This window comes from Podarcis erhardii (genome assembly GCF_964252035.2).
Source record: "Podarcis erhardii genome assembly, chromosome: 4".
Classification (NCBI taxonomy): domain Eukaryota; kingdom Metazoa; phylum Chordata; class Lepidosauria; order Squamata; family Lacertidae; genus Podarcis; species Podarcis erhardii.
Window position 1 is genome coordinate 29,785,787 of NC_138508.1, and position 21,175 is coordinate 29,806,961.

Genomic DNA, 21,175 nt, shown 5'->3' on the forward strand with positions numbered 1-21,175 from the left:
GTACAGTGCAGCCACATGGTCACTTCAGTCCATTGATTATGCTTAATCTGCAAATCAGTCTGCTATGTATGGTTCTAGAGGAGCAAAATGAGAAGATTTGCTCCAAAATGTAGAGCAAGCAAGAATCCTTCCCAACTCTAGCTGCGTATTGGGCCCTCCATTCTCTTATAATAGATATTGCATCGTAATGAAAGAATTACTGTTTGGAATTTTTCTATTCCATTTTTCTTTTTGTTTCAGAAACATGCCACATGTTTGAAATTCTAAATGTATGAACTTTACACTTTTACTCCAGTGCAGCAAAGGATTGCCTTTAGACTAGAAAGCTACTATAAATGAATTTGTGTAAATGTATAATTATTGGTTTATTGATAACTGGATTTGCCTTACATATAATATGCAATCCTAAAATCCTCCTATTACTTGTAGTAATAGTTCCTGTTAGTTCCTTAATATCATCTGATCTCAGACATCTCAGGAGAGTTGCATCAGCATGCCGAGGGATTTCAAACATTATTTGTTTAAACAAAAGAGTAAACCCAGACAGGTTTTCATGTTTCCATATTTCTATTTATATAGTTGAATATCATTTACACTGAACTTTTGCTTGCCTTATTCTGCAAGGGACTACAGAGGAAAAAAGTCTTAAGCTTTGTCTGTTCAACCGTGCTGCTACAAAAATAGGCTTGATGTGCACTGGGTAATGTTTATCCACTATTCTGTGGTAATTTTGATAATTGATACCAACATTACAAAAGCAGAAATTCCCCTGTGTAGGTACTGCATGCAATACCATAAGTAAGACTTCCATATTCGTAGTGATTTGTATTCTTGAGTTCTGACTTAAATCTGCTTGGTGTTTATAGGCCAAATAATATACACTGAACTTAAAAAATTAAATCATCCATCTTACGTCTGTTTTAAGAGTTTATTTTTTAAAATGCATTTTCTGTTCTTCTATAGACAGTTGAAATATTAATAGCCAGGAATTTAGTAGTGTTCATAAGTAACATTTACTTAGACTGTACAGACTCCAAAGTTAATTCTTTATGTGTCTAGAAGGCAACTATACTAAAGAAATTGTGTAATAGGTTCTTTTTAAAACCCAAATTCTACTTTATTTAAAAAGATTTATATTCTCTGACATCTAGGTTAGTGAACAATTGATCAATATCAAGAGTTTAAGCAATGTATCAAACACCAGCAACATAGTTAAAACAGCAGAGGACTGAAACCAAACAGATTTTATAATGGTCCAGAAAATTAAGTAGTGATTATCTGAGACTGTGGTGGCATAAGAAGAGGCTCCAAGTGAGGTTTCTGAGGTAGAGAATTCTGATGGTGTGCCACAACTCCGAAGGCCCTTTCACCTGTGACCAGGTAGTAGGTATCTAACGTTGGAGTGCAGCAGCACTAGGGTCTCTGATGAAGACCTTAATTCATAGGATTTTGAAGAATTTTAATTGGTAAGCACTAAGTTTTTATTAGTAAGCACTTAAGTTATGTTTCAAGCAGCAGCTGGTGACGGTGCTTCAGAGATAGCATTCTACAGGGTTGGCTCCTGTTTGCCGCATAGCTTCTGTGTTCTGATCTAGCGTACATTTTTGAGAGGCAGACCTGCATATAACACACACGTGACTTTATATGGGATTGTGCTATTGCCTTTTCTTCATTCAACCTTTCCTTGGTTAAAATTGTGCAAAGTCTTCCCTTTGTGTTAGGCCCTTTTCACAAGTTTTATGCCCCTATGTTGTCACATATGCTCTTGTATTCTTGCAGTTCAAAAAGTGAGTCGCCTGAGACGTGGCAGATCTGTTCCCTGCTATATAAATGATGTTATGTGACCCTTGTGCAGCTAACAACCCATTAAACAATTAAAACACAGTTGAACAAAAACAACACAATACAGTATAGCTCAGCAAACACTTCTCAGGAACTGCAAAGATAAATAACTACATAATCACATTCAAAACTGACCTTCCCTTTGATAAGAGTCATATTTTTGCTGCCTGGTAGATTAAACTGGATTCAGTTTGTTCACTCCCATCTAGTCCATCACGGCCTACAAATACTGCTTCTGAGCATTTGTAGTCTCCCTAGGAGCAAATAAAAATGAGAAAGTGGGATGCAGCACAGACTGTCTTTAGCATTCATGTGACTATTCAGCCCAGATCACTTCCAATGGCTTTATGTAGATGTTGATGGCATTCAAAACAGGAAGGAAAATAGTGGAATTTCATAGGCTAAATGTGGTGGAGTAGGGTAGCTGTCTCCCAGCAGGACCTTCTGGGCCTTACTTTCCAAGAATGACCAGAGCCTTCAAAGCTTGGCATTTTCCAGTCCTGTTCCAGCAAAGTATCCCAAGAGACAAAGCTGATACGTTTCTGGCTAGAAGGGAGAAGTTTACTATGCTGGGTGTTCATTAGAGTTATGCATTTTGTAGAAAGTCCATGACTGGTAAAAAGAGAAGTATTTTCCAAATTATGCAGAGGTCCAATTAGCCTGACCGCTCTATTTATTTTCACACCTGCCCCTTCTCCATTCAGTACTTACCTTTATCAATCATCCCCTTTCTCCAGTTAAGCTCAGGTTGCAGATATGAAACCCATAAATATTATGTGTTCCGAGTACTCCACTCTGGGAGGTAGAGAGATTACCTGTTTTGAATGGGTTGATCTTCTCTAGAAGGAACAGTTTCATAGTTGGGCGTGCTCATAGATCCAGGATTATCACTGGAGGCTTAGGCAGCCATTGTGGTCAGGAGTGCTGCATTCTCTATATTAAACTGTTGAAACCTGCTCCAAATGGATGTGCCCTGAAAGCCTCATCTGGTCCAAAATGCAGTGGCCAGGTTACTGGTTCGGATTCAGTTTAGAACTCATATAACCCATGGTTTAAAACAGTTGCAGTAGTACCCTCACAACACCCCTATGAGGTAAAGTCAGACTGAGATAATGGCTAAGTCAAATATGTTAAAGGCACGCAGCTAATTAAGTAAAGATCTTGTTAGTACTAATTCTTACTCTTGTAAGTTTTGGCATTTAACATGAATGGTCTTGCTAAATTATGAAGGTCTGTCAAATTTCCATGTGCAGTGGTTTCAGTATATCAAATATGTGGTGTATAGAGTCAAAAATAAATTGGGTAATATGAAAAATACATTTTGTTCCTCTATAGTTTAAGAAAGAGAAGGCTATTAGGAATTGTTGTTGAATATTGAAACATGACTGCTTATGAGGGTGCTAGAGATCCTTTAGTTTGGGCTTCATATGTGTAATATTAAAGCTTCTGTTGACAATCCTAGTTACAGGTAGTGAACAAATTTGAGAGCTTTTATATACTAACACAAACCATGTCACCATATTTTAGTAAATATTTGGCATCCGTCTGTCTTGAGAGACAGTGAAGTGTGCCCACAGGGGTGAAGTCAGACCACAACATTTGCAGCACTTAAGTGACCTACCTGGAGGGCAAGCCTGGGCAGTGTATGGAGGTTCTGGACTGCCCGTATGACATGACCCCCCTCTTGGCCTTACCGATGTGGTCCAAAAAAAGGAAAAGAAAAGCAATACGTTTGGCAGCAGCTTGGCTGCAGGAGTTTTCAGAAGGAGGCGTACAAGGTGTCATAGAACCGTCTTAGCAATTCCACTCTAGATTTGTGTAGGGCAGGCATGGCCAAACTTGGCCCTCCAGCTGTTTTGGGACTACAATTCTCATCATGCCTGACCACTGGTCCTGTTAGCTAGTGATGGTGGCAGTTGTAGTCCCAAAACAACTGGAGGGCCAAGTTTGGCCATGCCTGGTGTAGGGTATACTCATTAGCCTTTTCTTCTCCCAAAGATATCCCACAAGGCAGCAGAGGTTTAGGACCAGAGTTTTCCTTTCCTAGATGGGCTCCTTTCCCAGGTTGACAAGCCCCATCTACCCCTCACTTCCCTATACAGCCTTCTTGACTGTTGGACCCACTACTCATCTCATCCCCTAAATCTGCTGGAGTCTGTCTTTGCATGCAGGGAAGTGCCTAACTCACTGAGGATTTGAAACTCATTGGCTACCCTCACTTGGTTTAGCTGGGCAGTCGAAGTTGTTCTTGGGATGTGGTTGCCATCACATGCTGACCACTTCTAGGAGCCACAGAGAGTTGAGTGCAGGGTGGGGTACCAAAGGTGTACAAACTACCCCAGGATGACTTGTCCTCCACCAGAGGTATTACCACTCCCCCAGCACCCTGTACACCCCAGATGTTTGAATAGTCCTGTAAATAATAAAATAAGATGGAGTTAATTCTGCTTAAGATCAGAGCATACATGCAATGAGAAGTCAAAACAAGATTAGCAAGTGATGCCTTTCACTTAAAGTTTTGATTCTTTTAAAGGTCAGTAACATGGTGTGATGCCTTTATTTTGGAGCAGGAAGCTTTCTCCAAGAATCAACCACTTACTGAGATTGTGCCATGAATTACCTCAGATGTAAATTTCTCAACTCAGAATCCACAATTCATTTATCCCAGAGCAGTTTTGAAGGACACCTCTAAAGGAGTTTAATGCCTGCTGAGAAATAAACAATTTGTAAATTGATTATGCTTTCTGACATTGTTCTGTCTGTTAGAGGTAGAATGCTGGGTTTGATGGATTACCAATCTAAAGCAGTAAAAAAATATATTTTTAAATTTGTGTTATACAGTTGAAAATAGCCTTTAATGAACTAAAATGGGCTACTTCTACATTATATGTACACATGGGTTTGTTTTTATGTTAGCAATGTGTTGGCCAGAGATTTACCTTATCAAAATATATTGTATACATTATTAGACATACTTTTAAAATTTATTTCATACAACCATTGGGTATGTTAATGAAAACTATATTTTGCATATTTATTTTTCCATGAGAATGCAGTTTCAATGAACCCTTGTTCTTTTGAACAGCACACTTTTGCTTATTGGTTCCTTGCCTGGAATCTCTACATCAGAGCTTTCCAAATTTTTCATGTTGGTGACACACTTTTTAGACATGCATCATTTCGCAATACAGTAATTCAGTTTTACTGGGAAACTGAAGGTTAAACTAACCCCTTTCCAGCCCCGGGAGGAGTGCGGGGAGCGTTCATAAGACACACCTACATACTTCAGCTGACACATTAATGTGTCATGACACGCAGTTTGGAAAACTCTGCTCTACGTGTTTGTGTTATTGTGTGTTTTCCCATGAATTTTGAACCCTAAAGCTGTTGGCTTGGGAACCTCTACCTCGTTGACTCAAACATTCCTACAGGCTTAACATAAATTTAGTATTTAGCATTTCATGGAGGTTGGGGTATATGTTCACTTGCAAGATTCGGGTCTCTGGGTTGTATCCAATGCTAGTCCTACTCAGAGTAGAATCATGGATGTTAACGAACATGACTAACTTAGGTCCATGAATTTCAATGGGTTTACCCTTTCAACTATAGGCATGTATACCTACCTAAGAGATTGTCAGTGTTTGTATTTATGAATACATATGTGTGAGCCATCCTGAAGGACTAGCAAATTGCAGAATAATTAATTGTACTTAGTAATTATTTTTTACTTATGATGTAAAGCAAGTTGGAGTTTCCATAGATCAAGTTGGGTCTGATTTCAAACTAGAAATTGTTTGATCATTATATTCTCTAATTAAAGAACTGTTGAACAAAATTATATGACTTTATTCAAGCACAGGTTACTGATTCAGAAGACTTAATAGTTACCAGAAATGTTTATAAATCAGACACTTCATGTTTCATCAACAATAAAAATAAAATTCTAAGATTTAAAGCAGAAGATGAATTTATTACACTAGATAGAGAAGAACAAATTTTTATTGTGTTTGAGCTGTTATAGAAACTGCTAATGCTTATAATTTACTGTCTGCTAATAGATATTTGAATTACTACAGTTATCTAAGCTCAATGTTTACAGATAATTTTGTTGTCTTCCCTCCCTCACTGTTTATAATAGCTTTATTAGAGTGACATATATAAGGAAACAATTCCTTTTTTCTGATATGACAGATTTAATACTTAGTAAAACTGAATTATTTTGTTTGGTGTGGTAGATTTTATGAGTGCCTTGGACTATTTTTTCTATAATTCTGGAAAATTTATGTGTGGCATCAATTTTTTTAACACCAATATAATGTTTTGCTGGATGGTGCCTGATATGCCACTTATTTCCTTAAGTTTGGTTTGCATATTTCTGGATTAATAACTGTGTAAAATTGTATGTTTGTTGACTTCCATTGACCAAAATTCTTTACTGTTATTCACACTGTATTTTAGAATGCTTCTTTGAATGTTTCCAATTACTGTGAGGGTCTTGTCCAAGGATGATCCAAGTGATGCATTAATTGGATGCAATAATTCTCTTCCTTCAGGAGAAGGAGTCTTCCTCCATTGAATGAACCTTTCCTGTGATGAAGGAAACTCCTTCTGTAAAAGAAATGGAAATACTGGATGTGAATGACAGTTTTTTGCCATTTAATAGCATAAAAAATTCTGCCATCTGACAGAGCTGCCACAGCTCAGTTTCCTGATAGGGGTGGCCCTAAGTATGTCTGATTCTCATCAGAATACTAATTGTTTATGGAAGACAATCTTACTTGGCTACGAGTGATCGCCAAAGAAGAAGACTAACACAACAAAGTGAAAACTGTCATCATGTTCTGGCTGCTTCTCCACTTGCCTTTTCAGAATGCCAGCAGAAAAAGGAAACACAGATAGCCCTAGCAAAGTAGACCAATTTGTATAGGTCACAAAGTGTTTAGTAAGCATTAAGAGTGATTTTGGTAGTGTGCCTGAATCTTCTTGAAAACTGCTTAGTAAGTAAATAAACATTTTCTCTTTTTCTGTGTGTTTGTTTTCAGCTGGTTGGTGGAGAATTTGATCTAGAGATGAACTTTATAATCCAAGATGCAGAAAGTATAACATGCATGTCAGAACTTTTAGAACACTGTGATGTAACATGTCAAGCAGAAATTTGGAGTATGTTCACCGCCATCCTCCGTAAAAGTGTCCGCAATTTACAGACCAGCACAGAAGTTGGTTTAATTGAGCAAGTGCTACTGAAGATGAGTACTGTGGATGACATGATCGCAGGTATAAACCACCAAATTGATGAGTAGAATCGAAATATTTCTGAACACTGTGGATGTAGTGCTGAATCTCAGCTATCATCTGAATTCGTGGGGGGCGGGTATAGTAATTTTGTAACAAAGGCACATATTACCCTAGTTAGTCAGTGAGCAAACTACCATGAAAGTGGCACCCTACTCAACTCAATTGCAGCTTTTTGTACCTTTTACCAGGAAATTAGTGAAGAATTCATATTTCTTAATTGAAGTAATGCAGATTTGACTGGGGCTGGGATATTGAATTGGGACTTGTGTCTGTCACTAATGAATATAACAAAATCCTAATAAACCATTATTTCTCTATCTGCACTTCCTCTGGTTAATGGAGGCAATGAAAAAGTGACCTGGTTTACAAATCACATTAAACCACAGTTTAAAACACACTGTAATGCTGGAGTACACTGCTCTATAGTTCCTGTACCTATTTCACCTCCCTCACCTGTGCTGGTACCACACTCGGGACACAATAAGATGAAGTCTGACTTGTCATGTCATCTGAACCTGGGATAGTTCTTTGTGTCTGCAAACAAACCATGAGCAGTAACCAAGGTTTGTTCCTGCAGTGTGCAGTTGAATGGCTAGTACGGTGGTACCTTGGTTTAAGAACAGCCCTGTTTATGAACTATTCAGTATATGAACTCCGCAAAACCGGAAGTAGTGTTCCCATTAGCAAACTTTACCTCCGTCTACGATTGGAAGCCAAATGGTGACAGGGCACCGGCGGCGGGAGGCCTGATTAGGGAAAGCGCGCCTTGGTTTAAGCACAGCTTTGGTTTAAGAACAGGCTTCTGGAACGGATTAAGTTCGTAAACCGAGGTACCACTGTAGTATCTTTTGTGGCTAATAAAAAATAGCAACTACATGTTGAATTTTCCCTTTCCCACACAATTATGTGAAGTAGACTAAATTGTGGTATGATGGTTCATGTTCCCTACAAACCCTGGGTCATGTGGCCAGCATGACTAAACCGCTTCTGGCGCAATGGAACACCGTGAAGGAAACCAGAGTGCACGGAAACGCCATTTGCTTTCCCGCGGCAGCGGTACCTATTTATGTACTTGCACTGGCATGCTTTTGAACTGCTAGGTTGGCAGGAGCTGGGACAGAGCAATGGGAGCTCACCCTGTTGCGGGGATCCAAACAGCTGACCTTCTGATTGGCAAGCCCAAAAGGCTCAGTGGTTTAGACCACAGCGCAACCCACATCCCTTGAAATATAGACTTGGAGGATCTGTATTGGAGGGTCTATATTAGTAGTCACAGGAAAGGAAGGATAAATAATCTTCCAGCTTGATATACAGTGGAACCTCGGGTTACAGACGCTTCAGGTTATGCATTTTCGGGCTGCGCACTGCGCTGAACCAGGAAGTACTGGAGCAGGTTACTTCCAGGTTTCGGCTCTCGCGCATGCACAAAAGCACTGAATCGCGACCCGCGTGTGCACAGACTGTATCTTCTGTTTCTTAGGGGGCAATAGGAATAAAGTTTTATAAACAAATAGCTTTTTGACCTGAGATGCCCCCAAATGGTGAACAACATATTAAAATAGAAACCAGATAAGAGAACATTCTAACAATTGTGTTGGTTTGTTACTTTTAGTCATTTAAAAGCAGGATCATTTTATTAATAGCATGTAATGGTAGTAGGAGTTTTATAGCTGGAGGCAGTATTAAGGGTTGGGGAAGCTAGCATTCAGAAAGTTTAATTTTAAATCCATCTTGAACAACATTTGAACAAATTCTAGTGTACTTTTATTTTTCTTTGAAGATCTTCTCGTAGACATGTTGGGGGTACTTGCCAGCTACAGCATCACTGTCAAGGAGTTGAAACTTTTGTTCAGCATGCTTCGTGGTGAAAATGGAATATGGGTAAGCTGTATTTGGTGCAATGATGTTTATGATTTATTTTATTTGCCCATAGATTTGTGTGAATTTAAAAGTTTGTCTCTGTTTTAAATACTGTTTTTGCTAACTGCTTGCAGAATTATTTTCTAGTCTTGTTAGGAAACTTGCAAATAGTGAATGCATTGCAAAGATAATCAATATCAGGTGGTTGTATTTTACAGTTCCACAATTGTATTTTTTTGACAGCCTAGACATGCAGTCAAGCTCTTGTCAGTCCTTAATCAGATGCCACAAAGACATGGTCCTGACACTTTTTTCAACTTCCCAGGCTGCAGTGCTGCAGTAAGTTTTAAACAATATCTATCTTTCCTAAATGAAAATTAAAAGTTTAAAATTCATAAGAAATAAGAAATGAAATCCTTATCTATTGGGTAAATGTATTTTGCAGTTTTTGAGGAAATATAGTTGGTAAATATTCTACATATAATAGTGCTATTTTTCTGTACTATAACACTTGGGATAAAGATTCCTTTTAATATACTTTACCCAGTAAAATAGTTTGCATTAGGAACTACTGTGGGCTCCACTCCTCTATTACGCCATGCCATTGTTTGGTATGTTCTTAGCATATATTTTTTTAAAAAAGAGGTGAAAAAGAGTAAACCCTGACTAAAATTGTTGACCAATTGGTTTTAAAGTCCTGTTGTCGCCTCTAACTCATTATTCTAATATTGAGGTATGTGATGGTGTGATATGCAGATTTGCTCGTAGTGAGATTAGAAATAGTTTTATTGCCTAAAAAATGTAATTTAGCATTCTGGCACAATACATGTTATTGTTTTACTTTTTTTATAGGCAATTGCATTGCCTCCTATTGCCAAGTGGCCTTATCAAAATGGGTTTACGCTTAACACTTGGTTTCGCATGGATCCATTGAACAATATTAATGTAGATAAGGATAAACCGTATCTCTATTGGTAAGTAAAATCTATGTATTCTGATCCTATTTTTGAAATGAAAAAATTATTGAGTTCATTTTTAATATTTATTGAAGTGATTTGTTACTTAGATCAGCAATAGCCAGTAGGCAGAATGGAGGCTGGACCTTGGTTGCACATAATTTTATATGATTTTTATTGAATTTGCAGCATTTTCATTAAGCTAATATAAATTGTTGTCCCATGTTGCATTCATAATGAAAATAAACATGTTATCAAAAGTTGAGAAATGTAGATATTTTGATACTTCATTCCTGTTCCAGGCCTGTGATACCCTTCATACTTTTCACCTCTGCAGGAATCAAATTCTGTATCAAAATACATTTATGGCTTCTAGATTTCTGTCTTGAATTAGCATTCAGTTCATTAGCATCTATTTGTATGGTGAAGTATAGGTTTTAAGAGTGTCATGTACTTGAAAGAAAAACCTGAATGATTAATGAGACTAAAATTTTGTCCATCTGAATTTCTACCTGAACTTCTTAAAGGCCCATTTTGCAAGATTTTATAAAATAACAATCTTAGATTACGAAAAAGTAAATGTGTTGTTGAAAAACACTTTATTGAATATGTGTATATGCTGCATAGATTTGCATGCCAGGAATTGGATCTTAGAAGTAGCCTCTGGCTCCCTGAGAAATGTGCATGCAACTCATAGTTTTTACAGTGTAATATGTGAAGTAGCCCTGGCAAAGAGCAGTTTGGTGCCAGTTATTTTAAGGATCAGAAGTCTTCTTTTTCTAAAAAAAATGTGGCTGTTGTCACCTATAGGATTTCCAAACTGTGATTCAGTCAAGTGCCTTGCAAGACTCTGAGGACAAAGTTGTTGGACTTCATAGTGTCTTATATGCCACTATCACAGCAAATCTAGTAGAGGTGTCCATTGCTGCATTTGGTCCAATGTTATGAGATCATTTCATTTAAACTATCCTGTCTGATCATGTGGATAGGATACTAGGATACTTGATCCAACCACATGCCCTCTGGACTACTTCCCTTCCTGACTGATTTAAGCTAGCTGGAGTGGTGTGGTTGAGTAGGTCCAGGGTGTTGTGAATACATTATTGTGTGATGATTAGCTGGATCCCCTTCAGTCTAGGTTTAGGCCTAGTTTTAAGATTGGCATTGGTTGCCCTGATGGATGACTTGTATCAGGAGATAGACAGGGGGAATTGCTACAGTGACCTTGCTACTCTTACCATTGACCACAGTATTCTTCATAATTGACTGAGTGTGATGATCATTGTACTATAGTGCTTCCTTTCCTAACTGCATACTCAAGTCCACACAGTAACATTGGAGGAGCATTCTTTGAACTCCTGGGGCTTATTCTGTGGGGTTGCTCAGGGCACCTTTATGTCCCAAGAGTTATTTAACATCTATATGAAGCCATTTGGAGTGATCATTAGGAGTTTTGCAGCATGGTGCCATAGGTATACTGATGAAACACAGTTCTGTTTCTGAATCAGGTGTGGCTGTGAAATTCCTGGACTGGTGCCTTAATGCAGTGGTGGACCGGATGAAGCCCAATATACTGAGTTTGAACTTTTGGAGGATGGTGGCTCTGTTACAGTGTATGTGTCTGAACCCACTCATGTGTCCAGCACTTATGTGAATTCATACACACACTACCAAGAAGTTTTGGATGTTTTGCTAGAGTTACGAAGTGCCTGTGTTATGAATATGTGTTTACCTGATGCCCACAATAAGTTTTCACACAAAAGCAATTTTAAAAATTGGTTTATTACATGAAATGTGAGTGATAGAATATATAAATGCTGCTTCAGATAGCAAAATTACTATTTAAGCAGGCAGCAAATCCTACAGTACTTACACACCTTGGTCTAAAGAGTGACAGCATCCCTAACCATTCTCAAAATCTGTGTCCTGAAGTGGAGCATAGTGTCAGGCTGGTCCTCGGGAGCACTATTGATGCTGAGGGGATTTACCAATTTTAAGGCAAGAGAGTTCAATCCAGAAATCTGGGTTAGTTAGTACATGGCATTTTCCTACATGGGTGTAATGGGGGGGGGGCATAAACCCATGCACACATTTTCAAAAATTACTCTAGCTTTCCAGTATAAAAGACACGTAATTTTCATGTGGCTTTATACATGGAAAATGTTGTATATGAAGAAATCCTTGGGATAAGCTTGGTGCATTTTGCTTCATTTTTGGTGCTGCTTATTTTGACATGCAGGAATTCTTCACAAGTTGACAATTGATTTAATTAGAGATTTTGCTGCATATCCTGGAGTGAGATTGTTCAAATGTCTGGAAATAAATCAAAGCAGAATGTCAAGTTTTCTGCAGCATATTTCGAGGTGAACGGAGGACATGTTTCTGCTCCCATTCAAATGAGCAAAATCTAACATGAAGGAATATTCCTCCAAACCTCAATTCATATGTGATCAGAGGTGGCAGAACTTGATATTTAAATGGTTAGTTGGAGCTGCAACTGATGTAAACTTAGTGATTTTTTAAAATGTTACATTCTTTTATCATTAATTACTTAATGTGATGACTATGACCCAGCCACCTTTAGTTCCTGGCCACCTGGAGAAGGAGACCTGGCCACAACAGTTTACCCCTCTTTTGTATTTTCCCCTTCCCTCATTGAAGTACTTGCTACTACCAGATTATTTACAGGTAGTCCCTTATCGAAAAGTCTCCAAGGGGTCTCTGAAGGCTCCTTAGGTAGGAAATTAAAGCTCCAAATGCTAGAGGGTTTAGAACCTGAGACTATAGGAACATAAGATTTGCCCTGCAGAATCAGGCCAGTGACCCAGTTAGTACAGCATCCTATTCTCACACCAGCCAACCAGATGCCTCTGGGAATCTGTCAAGCAGGATCTAAGCACATGAGCACTCCCATAAGCAAATGGTGTTTGGAAGCATTGCTGTCTCCAGCTGTGGAGGTTTAAACAATGAGTTTACTAAGATGAAGAAATACAGAGTTCTAAAAGAGAGGAATCAGTTACAGAAAACTGGTATTTGGGGGTTTGGATAAAAATTGTCAAAACAAGGTAGATTAAAACACATTCACTTTCCTTGGATTAAATCTCATATAGGTATATAAATTCAATAAACAACAACAACAACAGTCCCTAAACAACCCTTCTTCCTCATCATGCCGACTCCTGCATTTATCTACTTGCCTTCTGTCTGTTTGTCTTTTTTAGACCTCCCTTTTCAGTCACATGCTTCTCCCTGCAAGCAAGTTTAGAGCTTTTAAGTTTCCTGACCCCAGAGAGAGATGCTTTATGAGCATTAGGGCATACATTGGAACTCCAAGTTAACTCTATACACCCTAAATAAGCATGAAAAAATATGGATTCCCAATTTATACAGGTGTCCCACCACATACGTGGGGTTGTGTTCTGGGATTGAAATCACATAAATTGGGGAGCATGCCACTTTAATAGTGAGGGCGCGCAGGGAGGAGAAGGGGGAGAGAGACGTCCATTACCAGGACTGTTGCCCCTCCACTTGGGGCTGCTGCCTCTAGCCTTCCCTTCAGTCACTTCCAGGTAGTGGCCCTGAGTAACTTCTGAGTAGCAGTAGTTCACTTTCTTTGCTTTCCTTCTCCCCTTCCCATTTTGACCCAGCTGCTCTTGTTGCCCTCGGCCTCCCCTATCGGCTCAGCTACTCACACTTTCCCACCACCACCCCCCTTTCTCCTCCATGCTCTGGCCCTGCCTGGTTTGGAGACGGATTTGTTCCTCTCCCACTGGCTTGGGCTGGCATGGCTAGTTGGGCAGTCAGTCACTCATTCACTCATTCTCTAGGGTGCCCCGAAGGGTGCTTCGGGGCACAGTGGACAGGCGCTGATCCCATGTGCTCTGGTCCCCTCCCCCTGCCTGCCTATCTCTTTTGTCTGAGGTTGAGTGGCCTGGCAGTGGTGGTGGTGGCTCAGGACTTGCACAGTGCATGGGCGATCGCACATGGGTGGTGGCGGCTCTGACTGCCTGCTTTCACCTGTTGTTTGGTGCCACAGCTGGGTGTGCACCGACACGTACCCCAAAGCGCCCGGAGTGGGGATCTGAGCCACAGGGAGGAGTGGCCAATCTATTTCCCAGCGCTGCACGTATACGTGGTTGCATATGGGTCAAACACAAGTGAGGGGATGCCTGTATACAAGCGGTAAAGTGCAACTCTTTCGCAATTTGCTACAAATTAACAGTTTAAGCTTATGAAGGCCGTGAAGTTTTGAAGATGTTTGGAAATCGTCAGAGCATCTGTCAGTTCCCCTGAACAGATTTTGGTGGTGCATAGGGTGCTGCTATTGGGAAGTAAGAGCCATTCCGTCACGGCAGATACATGCTGTCAGATATGACCCTGTGGTCATAGAATCATAGAATTCTAGAACTGGAAGGCACCCCAAAGCTCATCCAGTTTAACCTCATGTAATCCAGGAATCTCAACTAAAGCACCCGTGGTAACTGTTTAGTAAAGCTCTCTTGTATATATTTCTTTATTATACTGCACTAAATGTTTAACGTAAATGACAAGAGCAACAAAAAGCACCACATAAAAGCAAGAGGATTATCTTTTAGTGATTATAAACAAGAAAAGTAGGCAGATGAGCTCTTGCTTTTCTACTTCTGGTGCCTTTGATTATGGAAAGGTAGAAATAATAGCCAATGTTAAATTTGATAATCTGAATTAACACCATTCAGTAGAACAGCTGTTTATAATTTTAACTGAATAGTAATGGTAACAGACACAACAAAGTGAGATTGAAAAGACTTTAAACAAACACAGACTTGAAAAAAAATATTTGTAACAAAGCAAATGTAATGGATTCAGAACACACAGAGTAACAAATCTACCCTCTTTTGTGAAGGACCTGACTACTTCTTGTTTTGCCAAATTATCAAATTGTTGGAACAAGGTCATGCACGTTCAAATCCCTCCTCTGCCATGAACTGATGAGATAGTAGCAAAAAAGTCCTTAAAACTTAGCTTCACTCCCTGATCTGTAAAAGGGAATGTCAGTGATGTATGTCAGAGCTGGTGCAAAGACAAGCATAGCAAAGTGTTTAAAATGTTTATTAAGTTAGAAGATGCCCGAAGCATTTGAAAAGATGTCATACCGCATTGTACAGATAGTAGCAGAAGGCCAGTCAACTATTTTCCATTATTCTAGATTCCAGGATTTGATCATTATTGTAAATGACTAAAGCAACAATCGACCATTTGAAAGACTTTTCTGTGTTTCTGTGGAGTGCGTACTTATTATAATGCATGAATGGACAGTTATAACTCTTAACCTTTTATCTAAATTAAGCATGTCGTGGTTTTGCTAGATCAAGGTAATTTTCTCATATATTTTTTAAAAACATGCTCTTATTTCAGTTTTCGCACTAGCAAAGGCGTTGGGTATTCTGCTCATTTTGTTGGCAACTGCTTAATAGTCACATCATTGAAGTCAAAAGGCAAAGGTTTTCAACACTGTGTGAAGTATGATTTTCAGCCACGAAAGGTAAGCACAAAATGCTTATATAATGAATGGCAAGGAATAGTCAGATACCCCTGCAATCAGTTTAATTTCATATAATTGTGGTTAAACTCATAAATTATTATTAAATTTATTTTGAACTAATCTGGAAATGAGGCACTTCAGCAAATCAGTTGCACAATGTATGTAACAGGTTGTCAAAACAGACATTCCACATAATAAAATTTCTATGCATTTATTTTGGTTCTTTTTATAAGAGTTTCCTCTGCTTTCAATGTAAAAAGAAAATGGATTGGAACAGACTATTTTCAATAAAATAAAAAAGCAAAGTCTGTAAATCCTATCTCATTCGGTTTAAGAGAGCTTGCTACAATCACAAATGTAGTGTGAATTGATAGTCAGGTTACCTGGTTACCATTGTTTGCAAGCATAAGGACTTGCCATAACATCCTTCAACAAATGCTGCTGCTGCTTTAATTTCTGGAAGGCCTTCATTTCAAGGTGTTTTTCACCTTGACCTTCAGCACAGCTGGGAAGACATTTAACCTTAATTCTAGCTGTTCTACAAATAGGAAAATATAGATACTAGTATTCCTTCCTTCCAACTTGAATGCATAGTAGTGGTCAGGGTGTCTGCTGTATGCCTATATTTGCTGTTCAGTGACATTTCCAGTCTTCAAAAGAATGCAGGTAAAAAGTATTTAAAGGTGACATGTAACAGGATTACCGGAGTTCCATCGCTATTAGGATTATATTTTAATCTACTTTAAAATGCCAAAAATAAATAGAATATAAAGCATATCATGAGGTTTAAATGAAATGCAGTATTTATTTTCCCCCAATAAAAAGATCTAAATTCCAAATAAATTAGCTTCCCTTTACAAACCCAGTAATTCAGCCACCATTCAGTGTGCTGCCTCTTATAGAACTGCCTCTTATGGAAGAAAACAGTATGGCAATGCTTAACTTAAAATAGCAACTTATTGATTACAAAACATGTTCTTAAATAAACTAAGAGCTAAAGAGTTTTTGTGAACATGGAATGTGCATTGCCAGGCCCCACAATATTTGACTGACCTTTAAAGCCATATTGTAAATTATGGGTTGTTGGAGTCCAGCCCCTTTTCTTACTGTTTTGACTTAAAATAAATAAGATCTGCATGCAAAGTATATGCTTATAAGGCTCCAAGCACAACCAGTATTTTTACATATATTGTTATGAGTCCTACTGATTTAAGTAGATTGGGGATGCCTTACTCCCAAGTATTGGGAAATTGGAAAAGAAAATCACCAGTGGTTAGGAGCATATATAAAGCTTATAATGCAAAAATACATACACATGAGGAAAGTTCTTCATATATAGGTAATTGAGGCCAATTGTTACAGTAGCTAGGGTTCAAGTTTCTCTTTAAACAGACCAATTTAGGTGATTTAGTAGTAGTAGTCATAAATTAGCAGTCAGGTGGTTCATATAAAAAACAATTTTTGGAACTGCTGAACTGTTTGCCTTTTCTCATGGGGAACCTCTAGCTAAACGTGTAGTCTAGAACCTGAAGTCTGTGAATTCTCAGTTTAGATTGTGTTTGTAGGTCATTTGTGTTTATAGATTTCTTAATTTTTAATTTCTATGATAACTATAACTATAGCTAAAGATTTCAGTGTAACTGGAAACTTGTTTATTACAGGACAATTGCAGTTCTCTTGTTTTTTTAAAGAAAGCACTAATCTAATGTATTAGAATTAAAAGTGTGATATTTTAAAAATTGCAAGATTGTTGATTCATGTTAATGGCGTGTTTTCCATTTCTTTCTAGTGGTACATGATTAGCATTGTACACATCTACAATCGCTGGAGAAACAGTGAAATTCGCTGTTATGTTAATGGTCAGCTTGTATCCTATGGTGACATGGCTTGGCATGTGAACACAAATGATGTATGTTTCTTCCCTTTATACTATACCTGAATATATGCACAATACAATTCATAAATATATTTCTTTCCAGAAACTGCTATGAGAGGAATAAGAGACAATGATTATTCCTCAGTCCAGGGTTCTCTCATTCTTCAAACAACTTACTTCAATTGAGTAAAGCCTTTTGGAGGCTCAGATTTCAATAGAATAGCAACACTGGAGAGAGGAAATTAAATGCTTTGTCTGGCACCATTTTTGCAGCCTAATTGCTATTTGCCACCCTTGTGTAAATGTACAAGGATCTGCATCTTTTTTCAACAGTGCAAAGGAAAATATTTGATTGTTCCCTTGGTGGAAAATGTCGCAGGGACAGAAGGATTAAATACCCTTTCCCCACAATTATGGGTAGTGGCTGCAGTTGCTGCTGCTGTTGAGATTTAGATGCCCCTCTGTAGAGGTGAAAGACCTGTTAGAATAGACTGCTATCACAGGCTGATGGATCCAATTGGTTTGCAGATAACTCTGGAGACTTTTCCAGCTAGCAAGTCTGGATACTTTGTCAAAACCCTAATCAATCTGTGAAACATGAAGATGATTTGGGAAGTTGGCACAGATGCCCTCTGAACACCTCTGACTGTGCCTTGCCCAAGCCTTAATGTGGCCATACACTGGAGATGCAACGAAACAAGTTGGAAGATAGCTGAAATGCAAATGGAGGAAGACGCCAGACACATACAGTCGAACACAAGTGTGTGTGCACATTGCTAAACTTACTTCGTGGCAGTGAAGAACAGTTACTCTCTGCCACCATTGGAACCTTAGTGTCTTGTCCAGCAAAGCTTATGAGTCCTTTTATTTTCTTGCCCTAAGAAGGTGGTGAAACCCTCACTACCCTACTGTAATTTATTTGCAAGACATTTTGAGGACAATCCTGCTTATTATCCACAGGATCTTAGACTCTGCTATTGTAACAGGTGATGCTGATTTTCAGAGCACTGTCAGGTCAGGTGTTAATGGACAAGTTCCAGTTGATAAAACTAGAGGACATGGACAAGGTGCTTGAATGGGTGTTGGTGAACACTTGCATTATTGACCTTTGCCGCTCATGGCTGATAATGTCTAGCTGGGACAGGACTGTTGGCTGAGCCCTGAAGGTAATTAATACTTTTCTGAGAGAGGTGCAGTGGTCCCAGACTGTCTGAAAAGTATCAGTGAGGCCACTCCTTAAGAAATTCTTCTTGAACTCAGAATACTTGAACAGCTATTGGCTGGTTGAAATTGCCCCCTTCCTGTGCAAAGTACTCGAATGGGTGGGCAATGACCAACTCCAGGCACTCTGGGATAAGACTAATTGTCTAGATCCATTTTAGTGAGGGGTCACACCCAGTATGATACCACTTTGGTTTCCATGTATGATGACTGATGTCTGGAGAGGCATAGTGGGATTGTGTTGTTCTTGATCTCTTGGTAGCTTTTTATACTACTGAACATGATATTCTAAGCAGAAGATTCAAATTGGATGCACTGTTTGCAGTGCTTTTGCTCCACTTGGATGGCCATCTCCATAAAGTGGTGCTTGCCCCATAGAGCCTCTAATGTGGGGCTCTTTGTTCTTATCCCCCATGCTCATGGAAATACTGAGTGAGGTTATCTGGAGTCTGGGATATGTTATCAATATGCAGTGAGGATTGATTCATTGTTTGTTGAAAAAAATAATACAATGCATATATGTGGGGAAATGAAAAGCTTTTACATGGCTGATTCTTAAAACATTGTATCATTTTGGCTTTGCCTGTCTTAAACCGCATTTTATTGTTCATTTTTCTAAATATCTACATTTTTAATACAGAGCTATGATAAATGTTTTCTGGGATCATCTGAAACTGCAGATGCAAATAGAGTGTTTTGTGGTCAACTTGGAGCAGTCTATGTATTCACCGAAGCTCTCAACCCAGCACAGATATTTGCAATACATCAGTTAGGACCAGGATATAAGGTAGTAGTTGTCATAATTTCAATTTAGAAAACAACTGCTAAAGTAAATGTACAATGCAATTGTATAGCTGCCTTAATGTTGTTTGAAATCCTTTTAATTCTCCTAAATTATAGCTATGGCTTTATGTAAATGTGTGTGTGTGTGTGTGTGCACATTGATATCCAACCAATGCACCTAAATAAAATAGATATAAAGCAGAGCAGCAGAATATTGATAAAAAATATTGGGAGGTTAAGTGAAATTATATATACATCTGTATTGGTTTATTATGGTTCTAATCCTGCCTCTTCATTTGCCTGCTCAGGGTGGGTAAAAAAATCATGAATGAACAAAACAATTATAAGCACATCAATACACACCAAACACAAGAATCAGCAAATGGACATTGGCACTAATAATGTAGTAATTGGCTATTCTGAAATGGGTGAGATTACTAATGGCTTTAGGTAACATTGTATCAGGCTTTGAAATGTATCTTGAATACTTTTGCCAAATGTTTTGTCTTTGGCTGTCAAATGATTGCAAAAAATAATAACTGCAGCATGTGATACTAACAAAGTTGGTAGTTGACTGCAGGAGAGAAATATTTTGTATATTGCACTGTCAATTGACCAGAAAATGAAGTTCTGAATCAGCATACGTCTTACTGTAATAACTTTTTATCTTAAAAGTCTCGAATCCATTGAATAGTTCAACATGTTTTACACACCCAGATGAGCTTTGGATCTGTTCTTTTCTAGCAATCCTCCTTGCTTCCTGGCAAACTGTTTTGGAACCTGAAAGGGGTTTCAAAAATAGTTTGTCAAATGGCATGGAGTGTTAGCTATTCAAAGATTAAAAAGTAATAAATCACACTGGGCACCTGCAAGGCATTGGTCAGCTTAAAATAATCTCTAGATCCCAGCCAAATACATATATATTTAAAGTATAGCGCCTCCAGCTCCTTCAGAACTTTGCACAGTTTTTAGCAAATAGAGCTTGCTGTGTGTTCCATTTTGCTTAAAAAGAAAATAAATGTATCAATCAAAAGATACTGGCAGAATCTTCAATTTAGGATGGTATTAAATTCCCTAAGTATAAAAAAACCAAGTTCATGTATTTTAATTTAACTTTCTAATACTTTATGTGCATGGTTGCTGTTTTTCTTTTAAGTGTGTGCTATATTTCTTGGGCTAAGCAATCCAGTTATGCTGTGGAGGTGTGTGAAATATATAATTGACATCATAGCCTAAAGATGAGGGGTGGGAAACCCGAGTTCTCCAAAAGTTGTTGGCTCCCAGTTCCTATCAGCCCCAGCCAGCATGGCTAATGGTGAGGTTTTATGGAAGTTGTGCTCCAGCAGCTTCTGTGGGCCATAGTTCCCTATCCCTGATTGTACACATTCAGTCCAGAAAGAGAGAAGGAAATTCCAGAGAACCTCTGCATACATGTTCCTTGGAGTATTATGCATCTGCAAACATTTTATTACAGTACTTGTGCAATTCTTCTAAATCAGAATGGGCTTAATAACAATTACATTTAAAACAACAACAATGAGTAAACTGCAAAGTTAAATCGTGCATTTAAATGGGTTCTTTCAGTACTGTGGTTAAATATTGTTTAAGGAGGAAACAAGTTCAGGAAGCAATTAATTCAATGGCTGGTGATGTGATTCTGAGAGCCAAAAGCTGTGTCTGTTTGGCTTTCCTTTTTTTAAAAAAAACACCAAGTAAGATATTAACAAAAATTAAAGGCAAAATTCTGAAATCAGCTGCCCATGTTCCTGGGAGTAAGCCAGTGGAATTTACATTGGAGTGGACAAGTTTAAAATTGAC

At 38.4% G+C, this 21,175-nt stretch overlaps 1 protein-coding gene across 2 annotated transcripts in view; it reads left to right on the forward strand.

The window, feature by feature from the left end:
* Window positions 1–21,175, forward strand: part of NBEA (neurobeachin) — a 350,651-nt gene that overhangs the window by 18,750 nt on the left and 310,726 nt on the right. For both annotated transcript variants that reach the window (XM_081860054.1, XM_081860055.1), the window contains exons 2-8: window positions 6,885–7,116; window positions 8,918–9,018; window positions 9,241–9,336; window positions 9,850–9,971; window positions 15,351–15,477; window positions 17,267–17,386; window positions 19,215–19,361. In XM_081860054.1, the coding sequence (XP_081716180.1) occupies window positions 6,885–7,116; window positions 8,918–9,018; window positions 9,241–9,336; window positions 9,850–9,971; window positions 15,351–15,477; window positions 17,267–17,386; window positions 19,215–19,361 (945 nt within the window). The remainder of the gene's footprint in view (window positions 1–6,884; window positions 7,117–8,917; window positions 9,019–9,240; window positions 9,337–9,849; window positions 9,972–15,350; window positions 15,478–17,266; window positions 17,387–19,214; window positions 19,362–21,175) is intronic.